A 20,840-nucleotide genomic window follows, 5' to 3' on the forward strand; every position below is an offset into this window, starting at 1 on the left:
CCGGCCACCACCTCTTCGACGGCAACGGCATGGTGTACGCGAAGACTGAGGTGGTTGACGAAGCTGACAAGTTGGGCCCACCTAGAAGTGAGGGAAGTCGCGAGACCTAGCTGTCAGAGAGGGAGAAGAAAGGAGCAGGTCAAGGGCAGGGGCGACATTTTGTATCCGAAGCCGACTGTACGCCAGCATGTCAGATCTGCGTGGCGTGCCACATAGGCAGCGTAGCGTGCCACATAGGCGAATGTGGTAAAAATGAAAGAGTCACTCAACAATAAATAGTAAAGTAGTAGGCGTCATCCTAAGAGTGATATTCGAGCGAGTGACACTCGGTATATTGGTAAAAATATAAAAAAAACACCTCCCCTTCAGCGGCGCGTGCCCGTGCGCATCGGCCCGCCAGCATACTGGAGCCCAGGACACGATTTGCGGGTGTAACGTAGTGAGTGGCAGATTGCCGACCCGTGAGGCTTTGGTTGCAGGTGATTGGATTGGATTGAATTGGATTGGATGGAGACGAACACCACTTTCCACTTCAAGTTTATTTGGAAAAACAAAACAAAAAGGAATGGAACCACACTGACACGCACAGGTGAGAAGAAACCATGTAGTAGTATTTCATTAATATGGATTGTTGGTTCTGTCATTCAGCTTATGGAGCTAATACATAACTAGTACTTCCTTTTCACATGCCCCCTCTGTAACCAGAAAGTACTATGAATTCAAGCAAACTAGATTAATAGTAATAGCTCTCTTTTCATTCAAGCAAACGATTAACAGTAGTAGCTCCCTCTTCGGTTGTTATCAACGAACAACGGCATTGCCATCTCACAAGCTTCAGTTCTTAACCGCTATCTGTCTTTGACGTCTTCAAGAACTTGAACTTCGGAATCGGCAACTCGCTCGGGTCCGGAGACTTGACGAACAAGGGAAACGTAGGCAGGGGCAGCTCGCTCGGGTGCGGCGCCTTCATGAAGGCCGGGCCAGCGTAGTACTTCTCCACGGCCACCGCCACCACCACTGGCTCCGCATCCTCCTCCGACTTCGCCTTCTTGTCGCTTCTCTCGACCTCTACCGACGACGCTGACTCAAGGTCCTTTTGACTCCGACCAGACCGATCTCCCTCGATGGCGATCGCCCCGCAGGCTCGACACTGATCTCCTTCTTCTCAACATTGTCTCCGATCTTGCTGACGATCTGCCTCGACGGCAACCGCTCGACTTGCTCAATATCGGTCTCCTTCCTCTCAGTCTTGTGTAAGCATCTAGGCCCTCAAGGTATGTTTCGGTGATTAATGACAACCATTATTGTGACTAATGAGTTTGTGCAGCTTAATAGATCATTATCGCTCATTTGGTCATATGTCAAAAGAGGCCCCTCAATTTCGGTTATTCTAAAAGACGATCTCGGTTTTCAACTTATATATGTCAAGGCTAAGGATCTTTCTAGTCCTAAGTGTCACAAGGTTGAGAAGGACACTTAGGTTAGTATAGGTTTTATAGTTTTGTAGTGATCGCACTATTAAAAGGGGTTAAGGCTAAGTAACTTGAGCATGGACATGATCATTTGAAAATGGATGCACACTATGGTCACTCAGGTTTCTAGAAGTTCAAATAAGTGGTTCTCAAACTATATCTCAAGAATATTTGGATTTCATTCAAGACTCAAATCAGAAAAGACAAAATCAGAAAAAGTCTATACACCGGTTTAACCGACGCTCTCAATTTTCTATACGTCGGTTAAACGAAGTCAGCAGAGTCTGGACAAATTCAATACACCGGTTAAACCGACGTGTTTGAAATTAACGTCGGTGCATTAGTCCAGAGTTGGTTTTTCCAGGGTATATCAAGTTCTATACACCGGTTAAACCGACGCTGTTTAAATCAAGACGTCGGTGCAATTGACCAGTGAGATGGTTTTTCAGAGGAATTTAAAAGTTGTACTCACCGGTTAAACCGACGATAGGTTTGAGTTAACGTCGGTGCAGTTGTCCAGAGACTTGGTTTTTCAGTGGTTCAGTGGACAACTACACTCACCGGTTAAACCGATGCTACGTCGGTTAATCTGCCCCAGTTGTAACGGCTAGTTTTCAGAAGAGGCAGTTTACATTCACCGGTTAAACCGACGATGACAAATGGAGGGACGTCGGATTAACCGGCGCTACGCAGTTTTCTGGCAGCTTTTCTCCAACGGCTCTATTTGTGTGAGCTGCCTATATATACCCCTCCAATGGGTCATTTCGCCCACTCTTGACACCAGGCAACATCCATACACTCATACTATAGTCAAGAGCCACATTGAGCTTCATCATTCACATACTTGTGCATTCAATCAATCAAGAAGCAAGATTAAGGACTTGAGTAGAGAAAAGCTAGTGTGCATCCGTTCTTGGTGATCGGTTCTTGCTCAAGTGAAGGCCTTAGCTTGTTACTCTTGGTGATTGGCATCACCTAGGCGATCTTGGTGATCGGGGTGTTTCTCGCGGAGCTTGCCAAGGATTGTGGGAGCCCGGAGAAGAAGATTGTACGTGGCTTGATCTCCACCACGCCGGGATGGTGAACGGAGACTCTTAGTGAGCGCCCTCTTCTCGGTGACTTGGGAGGTGACAAGACTCTTTGAGAGTGTCACAACGTGGATTAGGGGTGTGTGCCAATACATCGATACCACGGGAAAAAATCCGGTCGTCTCTTGTCCACTCTCTTTATTCAAGCATTTTCTTTCTTGCAATTTACTCATGTGCTTGACTTAGATATCATAACTTAGCTCTACCTTGCTAGGCTTTACTTTGTTTTTTATCTCTCTTAGCTTGTGTAGGTAGCTTAGTTATTCGGTTGGTGAATTGGTGCCCTACTAGCTTTGCATAGGTTAAGGTTGCTTTACTTTGTTTTAGAAATTGAAAAAGGCCCAATTCACCCCCCCTCTTGGTCCATCGATCCTTACAATTGGTATCAGAGCCTCGTTGCTCATTTGGATCATTAGGCTTCACCGCCTAGAGCTATGGCCAAGATGGGTGGTTCGCCACCTCACTTCGAGGGCAAGAACTTTGCTTATTGGAAAGTTCGCATGGCCGCATATCTTGATGCGATTGCCCCCGAAGTGTGGTTGGCTACTAAGACCGGGTTCACCGGAACTCCCACCACCGAACAATTAAAATGGAATGCCAAGGCTAGAAATGCAATTTTCGAAGCCATTAGTGAGGAAGTCTTTGCTAGAGTTAATGGCATGGACTTAGCAAGTGATATTTGGAAGGAACTCATTGAAATTCATGAAGGCTCCACTAAAGTTCGTGAGCAAAAATATCACTTGTTTAGAGCTAAGTATGATTCTTTTAAAATGCTAGCTCATGAAAATTGCAATGATATGTACTCTCGCTTGAATGTCATTGTCAAGGACATTAATGCACTTGAAATATCCAAAATTGACAGTGCCTCCATCAATCGCAAGATTCTCATGCTCCTCCCGAAGCCCAAGTATAACATCATCAATGCTATGCTTCAAAAGGAGAATCTTGACACAATGGAAGTAGGAGAACTTGTGGGCGAAATTCGTGCTCATGAGATGAGTATCCTTGGTATGTCCGAAGAGCCAACTTCAAGCAAATCAATTGCTCTAAAGACCAAGGCAAATAAAGCCCACAAGCTCAAGATGATCAAGCAAGATTCAAGCTCAAGCAATGAAGAAGATGATCATCATGAAAGCTCATCCGATGTTGAAGATGATGGAGAGCTCGCTCTTATGATGAGAAAGTTCACCCGCTTGAACGACAAAATCAACAAGAAGGGGTTCAACTTTGACTCTAAAAAGGGAATGTTCCGGCCAATGGATGTCAAGAACAAAATTTGCTACAATTGTGGAGAAAAAGGTCACATCCGTCCAAATTGCCCCAAGCCGGACAAAAGAAACAAGGATCACAAGAGCAAGCATCGCCATGATTCAAGCGATGATGAAGAAGAAGAAAGGAAGAACAAAAACAAGAGACTTGGGAAGAAAAAGAGCCATGACAAGAAGACCAAGCTCTTCCCAAAGAAGAAAGGGCACACCAAGAGAAGCTTCTTGGTGGAAAAACAAGAGTGGGTGACGGATGTCTCATCAAGCGAAGATTCAAGTGATGAAGAAGACATAGTCACCATCGCCCTCACAAATGAAGAACCATCACTACCTCCACCTCCAATGTGCCTCATGGCCAAAGGTAACTCTAAGGTATGTGAGAGTGAAGATGATAGTGATGATGAGCTTGACCCTAATGAGTTTGCTAACCTCATTAATGAGTATACATCCGTCATCAAGAGGGAAAAGGGCAAAGTCAAGGTTCTTGAGAGCATTCGTGCCAAGTTAGAGCTTGCCCACTCCGATTTGCTTGGCAAGTACAATGACTTGCTCAAAAAGCACAATGAGTCACTTGTACTTGCTAAGCAAGTTGAAGAGAGCCACAAAAAGCTTAAACAAGAGCATAGGGAGTTGGCTCACAAGTATCAAGAACTTGAATTTGCCTATGAAGCAATTGACCCAAGTCTTGAAAACTTTGCTCATGAAACTATTGAGAAGGTCAATGCTTCTACTTCATGTGATGACCTACTCATTAATGCAAATGCTACTAATGCTTTGCCCGAGCTTGCACCTTCTAGGGAAAAGGAATTGATGGATCAAGTTGCAAGCCTCAAGAGTAGTGTGGAGAAGCTCTCAAGAGGAGAATACATCCACAAAGAGATTCTCTTCAACAATGCCCGTGACTATGGCAAGAGAGGTCTTGGTTCATTCCCGGAGCCAAACATAGCTACTACTCCTTCTCCGGAGATCAAGATTAGCTTCATCAAGGAACTTGGATCATATTGCCAACATTGCCAAGTCACCGGGCACCACACTAGGGAGTGCACTTTACCATCACGTCCTCTTTCTAAATTACCCAAGAATTACTCTTCAATGTTTTAAAATAACCATTTTCTCTTGAGTAAAGTGAAGGGCAAGGTGAAGGCCAAATTCATTGGCAAACTCACTAAGGAGTCAAAGAAGAAGCTCCCCAAGCAACTTTGGGTCCCAAAAGCTCTTGTCACACATGTGCAAGGCCCAAAACTTGTTTGGGTTCCTAAAACTCAAAAGTGAATTCTCATGTGTGTAGGTGAACTACAAAGCCGGTGGAAAACATTGGGTACTTGATAGCGGTTGCTCTCAACATATGACCGGCAATGATAGCATGTTCACCTCCCTTGAAGACCCCGGCGATCATGAACATGTCACCTATGGTGATAACTCAAGGGGAAAGGTTTTAGGTTTGGGTAGAATAGCTATCTCTAAAGATTTATCTATTTCTAATGTTTTGTTTGTAGAAGCACTTAGTTTTAATCTCATTTCTATTGCTCAATTGTGTGATCTTGGACTAACGTGTACCTTTGACAAGAATGGTGTTGTAGTAACTCATGAAAAAGACAAGTCTTTGGTATTCACGGGGTTTAGGCATGGCAACATCTATTTAGTGGACTTCTCTTCAAAGCAAACAAGCACCATAACATGCCTCTTCACCAAGTCTTCTCTTGGGTGGCTTTGGCATAGAAGAATTGCTCATATTGGCATGAGCAACCTCAAGAAAGCCCACAAGAGAGGGATGATCACCGGCTTGAAGGATGTCACGTTTGACAAGAACAAGCTATGTAAAGCATGTCAAGCCGGGAAGCAAGTTGCAACACATCATCCCATCAAGACGATGTTGTCTACCTCCAAGCCGCTCGAGCTACTTCACATGGATCTCTTTGGTCCAACTACATACAAGAGCATTGGTGGTAACCTCTATTGCCTAGTAATTGTTGATGATTTTTCACGTTACACTTGGGTTATGTTTCTAGGCGATAAGGGTGAAACTCCGGAAATCTTCAAGGCCTTTGCAAGAAGAGCTCAAAGGGAGTACAACTCCCCAATTGTGAAGATCCGGAGTGACAACGGCACCGAGTTCAAGAACATGAAGATTGAAGAATGGTGCGATGAAGAGGGCATCAAGCATGAGTTTTCCACCACCTACACGCCTCAACAAAATGGAGTGGTGGAAAGAAAGAACAAGACTCTCATCACCCTAGCTAGAGCAATGTTGGATGATTATGGCACGTCCGAGAAGTTTTGGGCGGAAGCAATCAACACGGCGTGTCATGCATCCAACCGAGTATATCCTCACCGACTCCTCAAGAAAACTCCATATGAGCTCATCACCGGGAAGAAACCAAATATATCATACTTTCGAGTCTTTGGTTGCAAATGCTTCATCTACAAGAAGAAAAGGCTCGGTAAGTTTGAAAGTAGATGTGATGAAGGTTTCTTTCTTGGTTATGCATCAAACTCCAAAGCATATAGAGTATTCAATCAAACCTCCGGGTTAGTTGAAGAAACATGTGATGTGGAGTTTGATGAATCTAAAGGCTCCCAAGAGGAGGTTGTTGGCTATGAAAATGTAGGTGATGAGGAGATTGATGAAGCTTTGAAAAATATGTCCATTGGGGATATCAAGCCGGAAGAAGTGCATGAAGGCAATGATCAAGGGGGAGGACCTTCCTCAACTACACCAAGCACCTCCACGGCACCCCAAGTGGATGAAAATCAAGAAAAAGATGATACACAACCTCAAGAAGGTGTGCCAACGCCAACACCCCAAGTTCAAGAACAAGAAGAGCAAAGTGTTCCACCACAAGCACAAGTCACCCATGATCCACCCCAACAAGCATCAACGCAAGTACCGCTAGTGAAGCATGGTCGCATCTCCAAGGATCATCCAATTGGTCAAATCACTGGTAGTCCATCTAAGGGAGTAAGAACTCGCTCTAAACATGCTTCGTTTTGCGAATATCACTCGTTTGTTTCTTGTATTGAACCCACTAGCATAGAGGAAGCGCTTGAGGACTCGGATTGGGTGATGGCCATGCAAGATGAGTTGAACAACTTCACCCGCAATGAAGTTTGGGTCCTCGAAGCTCCTCCGAAAGACAAGAACATCATCGGCACCAAGTGGGTCTTTCGAAACAAGCAAGATGAACATGGGGTGGTGATACGCAACAAAGCAAGACTTGTGGCAAAAGGGTTTTCTCAAGTCGAAGGTTTGGATTTTGGTGAAACTTTTGCTCCGGTCGCAAGACTTGAAGCTATCCGTATCCTTCTTGCTTACTCTTCACATCATAACATTAAGTTGTATCAAATGGATGTGAAAAGTGCATTCTTAAATGGCGTTATTAACGAACTTGTTTATGTTGAGCAACCTCCCGGGTTTGAAGATCCGAGGAATCCTAACCATGTTTATAGGTTGCACAAGGCACTCTATGGGCTCAAACAAGCTCCAAGGGCTTGGTATGAGAGGCTTCGTGACTTCCTAATCATGCAATGCTTCAAGATCGGGAGGGTGGACACCACGTTGTTCACAAAAGACGTCAACGGGGATCTTTTCATTTGTCAAATTTATATTGACGATATTATCTTTGGCTCAACTAATGATTTACTAAGCCATGAGTTTGCTACCATGATGTCTAGGGAATTCGAGATGTCCATGATTGGCGAATTGACCTTCTTCCTTGGTTTTCAAGTCAAACAAATGAAGGAAGGGACATTCATCCATCAAGAAAAGTATACTAAAGATATCTTGAAGAAGTTCAAGATGGATGAGTGCAAGCTAATCAAGACACCCATGGCAACCAATGGGCATCTCGACTTGGATGTGGACGGTAAACCGGTTGATCAATCCCTCTATCGTTCTATGATAGGGTCTTTGCTTTACCTTACCGCATCTAGGCCCGATATAATGTTTAGTGTGTGCTTGTGTGCCCGCTTTCAAGCTAACCCAAAGGAGTCACACCGTTTGGCTGTGAATAGGATCCTTCGGTATCTCAAGCACACTCCTAGCATAGGCTTGTGGTACCCCAAAGGTGCTAGTTTAGATCTCTTGGGATACTCGGATTCGGATTTTGCCGGAAGCCGTGTGGATCGCAAGAGTACCTCCGGGGGTTGCCACTTGCTTGGGCGTTCTCTAGTTTCTTGGTCGAGTAAGAATCAAAATTCCGTGGCTTTGTCCACCGCGGAAGCGGAATATATAGCGGACGGTGCATGTTGTGCCCAAATCCTATATATGAAGCAAACCCTTTTGGACTTTGGTGTGAAACTAGATAGGATCCCACTCCTTTGTGACAATGAAAGTGCCGTAAAAATTGCCAAGAATCCGGTTCAACACTCTCGCACAAAGCACATTGATATTCGCCATCACTTCTTGCGCGATCACGAAGCCAAAGGAGACATATCTCTTCAAGGTGTGAGATCCGAGGAGCAATTGGCGGATATCTTCACAAAACCTTTAGACGAGAGTACCTTTGTTAGGCTAAGGAATGAGCTTAATGTGTTAGATGCGGCAAACGTCATGTAAGTTGCCATGTCATATAGAAAAATGCATACATATAGGACACTTGTCTAACCATGGTAAGATAGTGATGAGCAAGGGTTTAGCTAGAGGTGGTGGTCCACTTGTTTTCCTCTAGGCTTGTAGAAAGGCTCATCATGAAGAAGCTTCCCGTGGGTTCAAACTTGACAAGTAGATCTTAATTTCTTGTTGTGCATTTCTTGCCATATAGATGTGCATTTCATGTTTACTTTACTTTCGCATGTGGTTGTAGCTTGCATTATCATTGCATGCATAAGGGTCACAAAGGAGATCACTTGATGAAAATGAGACTTGTTTTCATATACAAGATCTTAATTCATGAAAAGTGAAAAGAGCAAAGTGTTAGGTGCGTTATTGCCTAGTGAGCAATGTCATGATGAGTTTGAAGCTTTCTATCTTCAATATTCCTATGACATGGCTCATACATTTTATTTGGCGCTTTGTCTCTCTTGCGGCTTTTCCTTGTGTTTGAAAAGAATTTTATTTAAGCAAGTGTGCTATCCTATTTATTTTGAGGGGTAAAGTCGCCTATGCAAGTCCATTAACTTGAGTTTATTTGAATCTTATAAGTTTATTGGACTTAGCATAGAAGAGTGAGCTGAGTGTGGGGTTTTTGGCTTCACCGGTTAAACCGACGTTCAAAGGATCTATACCCATCGGATTAACCGGCGTTACTAAAGTTTGTCTCAGCTCAGTCAAGTTTCAGGCGTTCAACCGGCGTATACAAAAGTCAGAGCATCAGATCAACCGGTGATAATAAATGCAAATCAGACCTAGCAATCAACCGGTGTTTTGATCAATCAACCGACGAGGACACTCTTGACAGCATCGGTTCAACCGGCGTTCAAAAACAGATCTGGTAGAGTCTCGGGTGAACTGCACCGACGCAATCAACCGGCGCTCAAACCCTAGGCGTCGGATCGACCGGCGTTAAGAAAAATCGCGGGCCCACCTGTCATATATGTCTCTTGCCCGCGCTGCCAGCCCCTGTTTCTTTCACCTCTCACGCCGAGCCGCTGCCGCCCGACTCGTTCGCCTCCGCGCCGCCACCTCTCGCCGCCGCTCGCCTGCACACAGCGCCGCCGTTCCAAGCCGCCGCCGCGCACCCTCGCGCTCGCCCAACGCCGCCCGTGCGCACCTGCACCGTTCTGCGCCGCCTGCGCTCGCCGCCGCCGCCGCTTGCTTTTCTCCCCGGCGCCGCCCGCACGAGCCTCCATCGCCAAGCGCCGCCGTGCTCCACGCCGCAGCCCCACGACGCAGCCGCAGGCCCACGCCGCAGCCGCACCCGCAGCATCTTCTCGCCAGGCGCTCGCCAGGTGCTCGACGATTTGCCTGAGCTGCTTCTTTCGCGCCGCGTTCGTGTTCCGCACACCGTCAGTCGAGATGGGTCGCGAGAAGAGGAAGGGGAAGGAAGTTGTGGTCGAGAAGCCCGCTCGCAAGCGGACTCGTGCAGAGAAGGAGGCCGAGAGGGCCGAGATGGTGGCCAAGGCCGCCGAGGAGCAGGCATCAGGCCGTGCTCGTCCGTTCCAGATCAGGGAGGACCCCAGAGGCAGAGGCAGAGGCAGAGGCAGGGGCATGGGTAGAGTAAGAGGTGCCAGGGCCACCAGAGCCGCGACGGCAGCAGCAGCAGCAGAGTCAGATCAGTCAGATACAGCTGCAGATTCTGACTCAGAGGCAGCACAGTCAGAGGGGCAGAGTTCTCCATAGCAGTCGTCTGAGAGAGGTTCCCCGGCTGCGACAGAGCGTCGCACTGGACCGAGGACTCGGGGAGGACACCAGCCACAGGAGCCCCGCAGGTCAGCAGCAGCAGCAGCTCGCAGAGCCGAGGCCCTAGAGGCCGAGCGCGCAGTGTTCCGTATGGACACTGTTGTGCGTCTGGAGCCAGGTGTGATGCTCCAGAACTTGACCCGAGCCAATGCGGCCAAGGTCAAGAGGCTCAGGTGGAGTGTTGACGAGGAGGTCTGGTTCCCAGTGACCCGAGACAGCAGAGTCGACAGGAGGTTCTGGACTTTGCTACAGGCCAGCTTCTACGAGACTTTCCAGCGGAGGGGCCACCGGATCTTTCAGCACAGGGTTCTTGACTGGGTCTCACTGAGGACAGCCGCAGGGGGAGCAGATGTGAGAGCACACTTTGCTCACTTCAGAGATCTGCCCAGACTGCTAGAGATGGAGCAGAACCGTTATATCGAGGACTGGGTCAGAGTGTTCTACGCTACAGCTTGGATAGCCCCCGAGCGCAGAGCCGTGCACTTCATGTTTGGAGGGCAGGACTTTGGTTTGTCGAGGGCGACCATTGCTGGTATTCTTGGAGTTGACCTGGTCGACGTCTCGCTGCACGAGAGGGTTTACGGGGACTCAGATCCACCCCGCAGGGCGATGGTTGGCGGGATTGCTCCTTCTCACGAGACGATCACTCAGTGCTTCCGCCAGCCGTTCCCAGCCTCTTACGCCAGAGTGCCGAGCTTGCTGACCCCAGAGGCTTACGCTGTTCACATGGCACTCCGGAGGACTCTGTTACCGAGGAGTGGCTACCCAGAGGGGTTCACAGGTTTGCAGCAGCTCTTGCTCCTACACATCCTCACTCACGAGCCATTTGATATAGTTGACTTTATTCTGGCTGAGATCGAGGATGTGATCACTGATGGGATGGGTGTGGTACGACAGTTTCCCTATGCGCACTGGATCAGTTACATTTGCTCTATGATAGTGCCAGCAGAGTCACCCATCAGTGCCCCTTTCCGTCACGACGAGGCTCCCAGGTTCCCTGTCTACCGACCCACAGCTCCACAGGACAGGAGGAGGGGCAGACACGCAGATAGAGCAGCGATGGCTCGACTGTCACCGGAGGTTCAGGCACGAGTGGCAGAGGAGGATGAGGCACTCCTAGCAGCAGAGGCACAGCTTCCCGGGGGAGATGATGGGATTCACTGGTCTGAGCTTGAGTCAGACTCCTCCGACGACGTTGAGTACTTTCCTTCAGCTGCCCCAGCCAGTCACGATCACGAGGCAGGAGGTTCAGGAGAGCCAGCTCCTCCGACTTCAGCAGCTGCTACAGTCTCTGAGTCTCAGGTGACTCAGCCGTCCGAGCTCACTTCACTAATACAGCAGCTCGTGACCCAGCAGAGGGAGGACAGACTTGCTCAGGAGGAGGCCAGGAGAGCCCATGAGGCCCAGATTGCAGCTATTCAGAGAGAGGCAGCCCGAGAGCGTGCAGCGACAGAGGAGCGTTTTGTCGGCCTCATTGACAGAGTTTCACAGAGGACAGACGCTCAGTTCCAGCAGATGCAGCAGGGCATGATGGCGATGTTCGGGATGATCTCATAGCTTTATTCTCACACCGGACTCGCCCCGCAGCAGCCAGGACAGCCAGGCCTTCGGGGTGTTGGAGCACCTCAGCTTGCCGTTACACCAGCTCCAGCCCCTACTGCAGCTCCAGCTACCTCAGCGACACCGGAGACCACGTTCTCGATGTCCGCATTACTTGGGTCTGCTGGTCGTCCACTGTTCTCTCCACTGCCAGCGACCACACTCTTTCAGGACTCACCGTCAGCGGTTCAGTCGGTCGCCCTCCCTTCCTCACTTCAGGCAGCACCTTCAGGGGGAGGAGCAGTAGAAGAGTCCCTGCTTCCACAGTCGACGCAGCCGGTAGCTTCAGCGGTCACTTCTTCGGATATTGATACTTCTTCTGCTGGCCCGGTTACGACTTCTACGGATCCTCTACCAGGCAGTGCCAGCACGAGAGCCTCCACGACAGTTACTCCCCCAGTGAGCTCAGACCCAGACCAGCAGCTTCCGTCTGTCACCGAGGGTGAGAGTTCTCCGTCCGACAACGACGACCCGGACCGCTTCGTCGCCGTACCACGACAGCACGACCCGTAGCTCGCCTTTTGGTGCTTTGATGCCAAAGGGGGAGAGGTGTTAGGGGGAGCACCAGAGTTAGGGGGAGGGTAGAGCTAGAGAGAGCTCGTAGTTATCAGGACTTTGATTCTTTGTATCACATTTGGTGTTAGTTCATGGATATGTACATTTGTCGCTTGAGTATGCCGTTCTTTGAGACATATCTATGGATTTCGTTTGAGCCGTTGAGCTCTTTGGTCCTGCTTTCGAGTTTGCTTGTGTTTATCTTGCTTTATCTTTCTCGCTCTCTCGTTATTTATGGTTGTGTTGTCATCAATCACCAAAAAAGGGGAGATTGTAAGCATCTAGGCCCTCAAGGTATGTTTCGGTGATTAATGACAACCATTATTGTGACTAATGAGTTTGTGCAGCTTAATAGATCATTATCGCTCATTTGGTCATATGTCAAAAGAGGCCCCTCAATTTCGGTTATTCTAAAAGACGATCTCGGTTTTCTACTTATATATGTCAAGGCTAAGGATCTTTCTAGTCCTAAGTGTCACAAGGTTGAGAAGGACACTTAGGTTAGTATAGGTTTTATAGTTTTGTAGTGATCGCACTATTAAGAGGGGTTAAGACTAAGTAACTTGAGCATGGACATGATCATTTGAAAATGGATGCACACTATGGTCACTCAGGTTTCTAGAAGTTCAAATAAGTGGTTCTCAAACTATATCTCAAGAATATTTGGATTTCATTCAAGACTCAAATCAGAAAAGACAAAATCAGAAAAAGTCTATACACCGGTTTAACCGACGCTCTCAATTTTCTATACGTCGGTTAAACGAAGTCAGCAGAGTCTGGACAAATTCAATACACCGGTTAAACCGACGTGTTTGAAATTAACGTCAGTGCATTAGTCCAGAGTTGGTTTTTCCAGGGTATATCAAGTTCTATACACCGGTTAAACCGACGCTGTTTAAATCAAGACGTCGGTGCAATTGACCAGTGAGATGGTTTTTCAGAGGAATTTAAAAGTTGTACTCACCGGTTAAACCGACGATAGATTTGAGTTAACGTCGGTGCAGTTGTCCAGAGACTTGGTTTTTCAGTGGTTCAGTGGACAACTACACTCACCGGTTAAACCGATGCTACGTCGGTTAATCTGCCCCAGTTGTAACGGCTAGTTTTCAGAAGAGGCAGTTTACATTCACCGGTTAAACCGACGATGACAAATGGAGGGACGTCGGATTAACCGGCGCTACGCAGTTTTCTGGCAGCTTTTCTCCAACGGCTCTATTTGTGTGAGCTGTCTATATATACCCCTCCAATGGGTCATTTCGCCCACTCTTGACACCACTATAGTCAAGAGCCACATTGAGCTTCATCATTCACATACTTGTGCATTCAATCAATCAAGAAGCAAGATTAAGGACTTGAGTAGAGAAAAGCTAGTGTGCATCCGTTCTTGGTGATCGGTTCTTGCTCAAGTGAAGGCATTAGCTTGTTACTCTTGGTGATTGGCATCACCTAGGTGATCTTGGTGATCTGGGTGTTTCTCGCGGAGCTTGCCAAGGATTGTGGGAGCCCGGAGAAGAAGATTGTACGTGGCTTGATCTCCACCACGCCGGGATGGTGAACGGAGACTCTTAGTGAGCGCCCTCGTCTCGGTGACTTGGGAGGTGACAAGACTCTTTGAGAGTGTCACAACGTGGATTAGGGGTGTGTGCCAACACATCGATACCACGGGAAAAAATCCGGTCGTCTCTTGTCCACTCTCTTTATTCAAGCATTTTCTTTCTTGCAATTTACTCATGTGCTTGACTTAGAGATCATAACTTAGCTCTACCTTGCTAGGCTTTACTTTGTTTTTTATCTCTCTTAGCTTGTGTAGGTAGCTTAGTTATTCGGTTGGTGAATTGGTGCCATACTAGTTTTGCATAGGTTAAGGTTGCTTTACTTTGTTTTAGAAATTGAAAAAGACCCAATTCACCCCCTCTTGATCCATCGATCCTTACATCTTACATCTTGTCTCTTATCCAATTGTCGCTCAGGGACGCACGGCCCGAAATGCTCGACGAGGTACGAGCGACGAGCTTGTCCTTGGTCTACCTCTCGCTCGTCGATGCGCGGCCAGGCTTCTTGCTACTCCAAGCACAGCCTGGACGTGACAGGGTAGCAGCAGGGGTGATCGTGCACACGGCAGCCATGAGTGACAACCCACGCGTGTGCACGTTAACAAATAACAGATAATGCAAGTATGAAAATTAACTGAAGCGATAAACTAGACAAGTTCTATGAACTATGAACTATGAATCGAAGGGATAAACGAAAGATAGAAACTTGTAGATAAGAAAATTAACACAAAATTAAAAAGTAAGCGTGCCCTAATAAGCTAGACAGAGACAGGAAACGAAATCTACTTTGACGGAAGTACTAACGAAGGACAGAAACTAACCTGCACTAACAGAATAAAAATAAATAAATAATAATCTAAACTAGATGAGAAAACTAAATAAAGATTACTAAACCTAGATGAAATACTAACACGAAAAGAAATATACTAAATAAAAGATTGCTAAAACTAAATATTGTGAATAGAAATACTAATAAATTAAAATGAATTAATTAACATAAAAAAAAAGAGAAAGAGCGAGAGAGCTTGTGAACCGTTGCCTTTGCGAATCGCCGAAGCGAGAGAGCCCTTCGTACCCTTATTTTTATACTATCGTATACATATCGTATTATAGTCGAATTCGGTATGACACTCTGTACTTACGAATCGCCTTCTCCCCCCCAATCCAACCCGACCACCAATTGCCAGCGCCGCCCCCCTCGCCGGCGCACCCGCTCCACCCCGAAGACAGCCCCCGCACCTCCGCAGCCTCCCGTTCGCCAGCTGGACACGGCGGCCGGCGGGCCTCTCCCCAACCCCGCCAACCGGGCAAACCGCGGCCGCCGCCACCGCCAACCACCGTTGCTGGCCAAACCACAACCAGCGGCGACCCTGCCGTCGCCCCGGCTCGCCGCGCCGCCACGCTGCGCCCGCTTCAGCTCCACCGCCCAACCGCCGGCCGCCGATCCGCCGCCATGCCGCACTTCAATTGTATTTCCCGACTTCAAATTGCTTTCAGAGTAAATTTCTGGCTCCATTGGAAGATGCGCAAGGCTAGAGGACACGGAGCGGCGTGCTCCAAGGCAGCAACGCATCGACGGGAGCGAAGAACCAAATGCCACAAAACGTGGATGCGATGGCCGCGTTCGGGCGGCATGGTGTTTGCGCTTTGCCGGAAGAGGATGCCCTTGTGCTGTTTGCTCAAATAGCTGGATCCATTGTGCTGAGGCTCGCCGCCTTGACACTGAGCAAGCGGTCGTTGAAGGTCGCCATGCTGAAGCGCCTTCAGGCTTCAGCACCGCGGGGCATGCGCCGCTGCCGGGGACGATCCACTGGACTCGTTGGTCGAGCGACCAATGCTCTGCAGTCCGCACGATTGCCTACTGCGGTCAGATTCCCTGGTTCAGGGAAGAAAAGCATGGCTGTTGTCGTGGAGATGACAAAGGGGAATCCTGCTGCTGTTTGTCTGTTGTGAAATGAGAACAAATGAGGAAGACATGGATCTTGCTGCACCTTTCCTAGGTTGATCCACCGGTCCTTTCTTTTCCAAGATGACAAAAACATCATGTTGCTGTTCGCAAGAAGGATTGTTTCTTCAGTTGAACCTATTGCAGTCAGAGATAACCCAACTGCAAGTTTTACTATGATCTGAATGAGAGGTATGTATTTCTGTGCATGAAAGGCCATTCTAAACATATTATCTGTTGTAGCACCCCCCTCTTTTTTAATATAAATTTACTCTGCTCGGAAGCATCTATTATCATTATTAGCAACTAACCAATTGTACTGTATATTGTTTCATTTGCCTGCATCATCTTCGCACATTGGGTTGTTAACTTTTTTTCTTCTTCTTTTTTGGGTGCCGAAATGATAATGTATATAGCACTGGAATAGTTTCGTAGTGCTCCTTTTATAATACCTGCAACTGTTTTCCTTCTCTTTAGTCAACTTGTCTAGAGATTTGCTTTGTGTTCCCTAAATGCGGTGGCACATCCTCAAGTAAAATACGGAGAACAGTGCAGGTACAATACCAATATTAGATATGAAATAAACACTTATACTAGGAGATTAATTAGCTATTTAAGAGAAACAAGCTTCCTAGCCCACACTGTGACCTCCATCAAAGTTCAATCACATAAACTGAAGAACAGTGCATGATATTTCTCAGCAAGCAGAATATCAGCAATCAATAGTAGAAAATTAAAAAGAAGATAACTGGAGAAATTTTAGCGCAAGAGGTTTCTTTTTCTTGTAGTCAAGAGTGGTACATAAACATAAAAATATGTATAACTATAATGAAATAAAGCTAAAAGATGATATTTCACTAAATCAGATCCTGCTTAAGATTTCCACCTGTTAACAATTCATTACGCCGAACATCACCCTAGCACATACTACAAGATTCATCAGCTAAAAGGAGTGTCTGCACTATAGATTCCATTGCTGGTCTTTTGCATCTGTCTTCATCCAAGCATGAGACAACCAATTTGATCAGTGTTCTTACCTGCATGTAGTTGAATTGTCCGTTCAGCTTGCAGTCCACAACCTCAGCAATTGAAGAGGATTCCTCATTATCCAACATGTGAACTAGCATTCCTACAAGATTTCTGAGCACCTTATGTACTTCCTCATCGGCACCTACAGCCAAGTCAAGAACTCGTTTTCCCAACACTAGCTCAAGAAGCACAACTCCATAGCTGTACACATCAACTTTGGCCGTGATCTGCAGGCTGCTGATCCACTCTGGAGCGATGTAACCTATGGTTCCCCGCACTCTCGATACATTCTGATTGGAACCACCTCTGTTCAGAAGCTTCACCAATCCAAAGTCGGCAATCTTGGGTTCTAGATTCCGATCCAACAGTATGTTCTCTGGCTTCACGTCGCAGTGTATTACCCACTCAAGACATTCATGATGAAGATAAGCCAAACCCTTTGCGACACCTAACGCAATATTAAATCTCTGCCTCCACTCTAGCAGAATGTTGTCTTTGAATAGGATGTTAGCTAATGATCCATTCTCAATATACTCGGTGACCAACATCCTATGTGAGCTTTCAGAGCAAAACCCCCATATCCTTACTAGATTCATATGATTAATCCTCCCAATTATGCTCAACTCTGCTTGAAACTCCTCCTCGCATTGCCTTACATTTTCCAGCGTCTTAACAGCCACTGCTCGACTGTTATCCAAGATTCCCTTGTAGACAATTCCTGAGCCTCCTCTTCCAAGCTCTTCTTTGAATTTTCTGGTGGCTTTAACCAACTCTTTGTAACTGTATCTTCTGAAATTACTAGTCATCATCTTGTAGCCTTCCTCAACTGCTTGTATTTCGGATGCTCCCAATTCCCATCTCAAAACAAAGCACCATGCCGATGCAATGAAGAAAACTTCAAGAACAAAAATTGCACCTGCAAACCCGTAGAAGTAAAACCATTTTGCCTCCCCATGATTGGCCTTGTGAACATATGGAAATGGTTCCATTGTTGATGCACTCATCTGGCCGCAATCAGGATGTTGCTTTCTTGAAATAAGCACATTGGTTTGGGGAATCGGAATACCCGAAATATTCACACCCACTGGGAGCTTGAGATGCATCACGCGCGACGATTTTGTAGGTGCTGTGTATGCCTTCCCATTGTAAAGGAAAGCCTTTGGATAGCATGCCCCTGATCCTTGCTGGTACTGAAAGCCTTTGCAGGTGCAATCGCTCCTACATATGTTCTTGCAGGTCTGCAAGGATACGCCAAGAACACGCTGTTGATCAGATCCCCAAAAGTCGGTGCCCGGAAGACGCAAGAACTTGACAGCTTGCGCTTGCTCAACTGTACAGGCAATGTCTACAACAGCTCTACAACCTTGGCTCCAATTACCAGGGTTGCTCATCACGTAACCTGGTGGGCAAGAGCATGTAGGCGTAGGCAAGTAGTGGCAGATCCCATTTGGACCACACAATCCATGAACATTGCAGGGCTGAGACACTGCAATCCAGGAAACTGACCATCTCCCATCTGAATTGTTCAAGCTGTAGAGTCGAAGATTGCCATCAGGATCCAGAGTAAGCCTTCTCTTGATCCCATGACCTTCATCAGAGGCAACAATTGCTTGCTGGTTAGCGAAATCACTGGAAAAGAAGTTTCCCATTTCATCTAGACCCGCGATCCTTGTACTGTTATACCGATTCCTGTTATTCTGATACTCTCCATTGTCAGGGTCTGGCCAATATATTTCATGAACATCGGCATCGTCGTATATAAGGGACAATATCGACGAGTCCGTGAAATGAAATATGTAGTGACCTGGGACATGCAATCCAGTGGTGGAGACAAGCTTTGTAGCTGCGTTGATATGCTGGCCGGGCAGCAGGGTATCTGTTGGTGAATCGAAGCTCTGCCACAGAACCATTCCCCTGGCGTTCTTCAGGACAAGGTTCCCGGTTTCCAGCAGCTGGGCATACTGCACACCTGCAGGGTCGGCTTCTATTTGCCACACCACCACACTGTCGTAGTCCGTGAGAACCAAGGTGCCGCCCTTCCGCAGCGTCACCTCCGCCCCCCTGGCATGCACAGGGCGGTCGCGGTTCGCGGTCCAGACGATGGTCTTGTTCACCGAGTTGGTGTACCATATCGAGAAGGTGAAGGCGTTGTCGTAGATGCTGTGGAAGCCGCAGGTGAAAGTGCCGTTTGGCGAGCGCAGGATGTCGATCTGGTGCTTGTCGACGGAGAGTGAGGATCTTAGCGGCAGAGTGTCTGTAAACGCTGCGTTTGAGAGGAGGGGAAGCAGTGATAATACTGGCAGGATGGAGAAGAAGGGTGCCATGGCTGGAGTCTGGGCAGATGGTTGGGCGGATGAACGGCTGCTTCTCAAGCTCTCATGTGTATGTCCAACTGCACTGAATTCTTCTCTCTTGTGGTGTCCTCAGGCATGTAGGGCACGTGTTCAGGATGATCACAGCGATATCCAGCTGCTCATCATGTTTAGCACGGTTATTCTGGACTTGGGAGCCAGTGAGGAACTTTATTTTTCTGGTTGTGCCTGATTTGAGCACTATTTTGTCTCTTGTCAAAATTATGCTGCTAAGGAGGCTGATGTCGCTAGGGAGAACATTCCAGCTCTGTTCCTGGTCAAATTTAGATAGCTAAAGTTGAACTACGCGTAGAGGGTCAACTTCTGTACAGGCTGGATTCATGAAATGTATAATGAAGAGTGATGCTGCTCGTACGAATCAGTCAAAATCTGTTACGTGCGCTCTGTCTTTTCTTCTCTTCTGTATATGTACAGTACAGCGAAATCTGTACAGCGAACTACGCGTGCGAATCAGCCAAGATCGATAGAGATTGCAATTATCGAAGTCATCATTGATTTCGGTTCTGACTAAGCGTAATCTTGGGCAAGAAACCTCTGGCCTCCTTCAGACTGTTCCTAGTTCTGACTAGGATGCCTCTACTCTACTCTTAAAGAAAAGGGAAAAAAATTGTGCAGATAATGATAATCTTGATTCTAGTTTTTTTAGTAACATTATTATGCTTCTGATTTTCTGAAACGCTGATTTTTAACAGACAGAATCAATAACTCTACTACTAGTAATTATGACTGATGCCAAAAGGTTGATAGGCATGGCACCTGTTGACTTTGGTGGCTCCCAAGATGGGTCGGAAATTAACAAATTGTCATGTACAATTACTGTTCCGTGTAAGAAGTGCTCGAGGAGTATACAAATGAAGTTCTTGACCCCATTATGGTACTGCCATGCTGTACGTGTCGGTGATAGGCAAGTAACAAGGAAAATGCTGGTGGGGTGATAATGAAGGTACGTGACAGTCTATATTAGGTGATGGGGCAGGCATTGTCAAAGTCTCGGTATTTTGCTGGTGTAACGAACTTAGCGGAGATCCTGAACCTAAAAATCCATCCAGGCCAAGCACTTAGCGTAGGATATCAACTGTAACCGTCCAAACGAACAAGGCGGCAAAAACATCAGCCAAGGATGTTATCTGTATCACTGAAGTTTTCAGCAATCAATCAACTGTGAAACTAATGGCCAAGGACCACAATAATTAAAATTGTAAATCCTAATTATAATCCTGTCCCCGAACTTAAAAGGATCCTTGATCCAGGGATGGAGAGGACAAGAAAATCAGTCTGAATCCAACTCTAAGACAAATCAAGCCAAGATCAAATTCTAGGGACAGAAGCATTATCATTGATAGATCCATGCGCTACCTTACTGTTGGATGGTTAGGAAGGTGGCTTGCTTCATCCCTGAGCTCTTGCAGCAGAGCTTCCATAGGATCGGTGGATTTACCCCTTATTTCAACTGTTCGAAGACTTCGGAGATACTTTGTCCCCTTCAATGGCGGAGCCAGGGGGTGCTCGAGCCCCCCCTACCACCTTAGCTTCAATGGAAGCCCCCCCAAGCCCCCCCCCCTTACAAATTTTGTGGAGGAAGAAGAAGAAAGGAGAAAATTTTGAGGAGGAAGAAGAAGGAATGA

At 47.0% G+C, this 20,840-nt stretch overlaps 1 protein-coding gene across 1 annotated transcript; it reads right to left on the reverse strand.

Annotated features, from left to right (window-relative positions):
• Positions 1 to 15,019: 15,019 nt before the first annotated feature.
• LOC120691107 (putative receptor protein kinase ZmPK1) lies at positions 15,020 to 19,798 on the reverse strand. Its single transcript, XM_039974077.1, has one exon. It carries the CDS (start codon positions 19,165 to 19,167, stop codon positions 16,732 to 16,734), a length of 2,436 nt encoding a protein of 811 aa, XP_039830011.1. The 5' UTR covers positions 19,168 to 19,798; the 3' UTR covers positions 15,020 to 16,731.
• Positions 19,799 to 20,840: the final 1,042 nt, after the last annotated feature.

Source organism: Panicum virgatum, chromosome 9N (assembly GCF_016808335.1).
Source record: "Panicum virgatum strain AP13 chromosome 9N, P.virgatum_v5, whole genome shotgun sequence".
In the NCBI taxonomy this organism is placed as follows: domain Eukaryota; kingdom Viridiplantae; phylum Streptophyta; class Magnoliopsida; order Poales; family Poaceae; genus Panicum; species Panicum virgatum.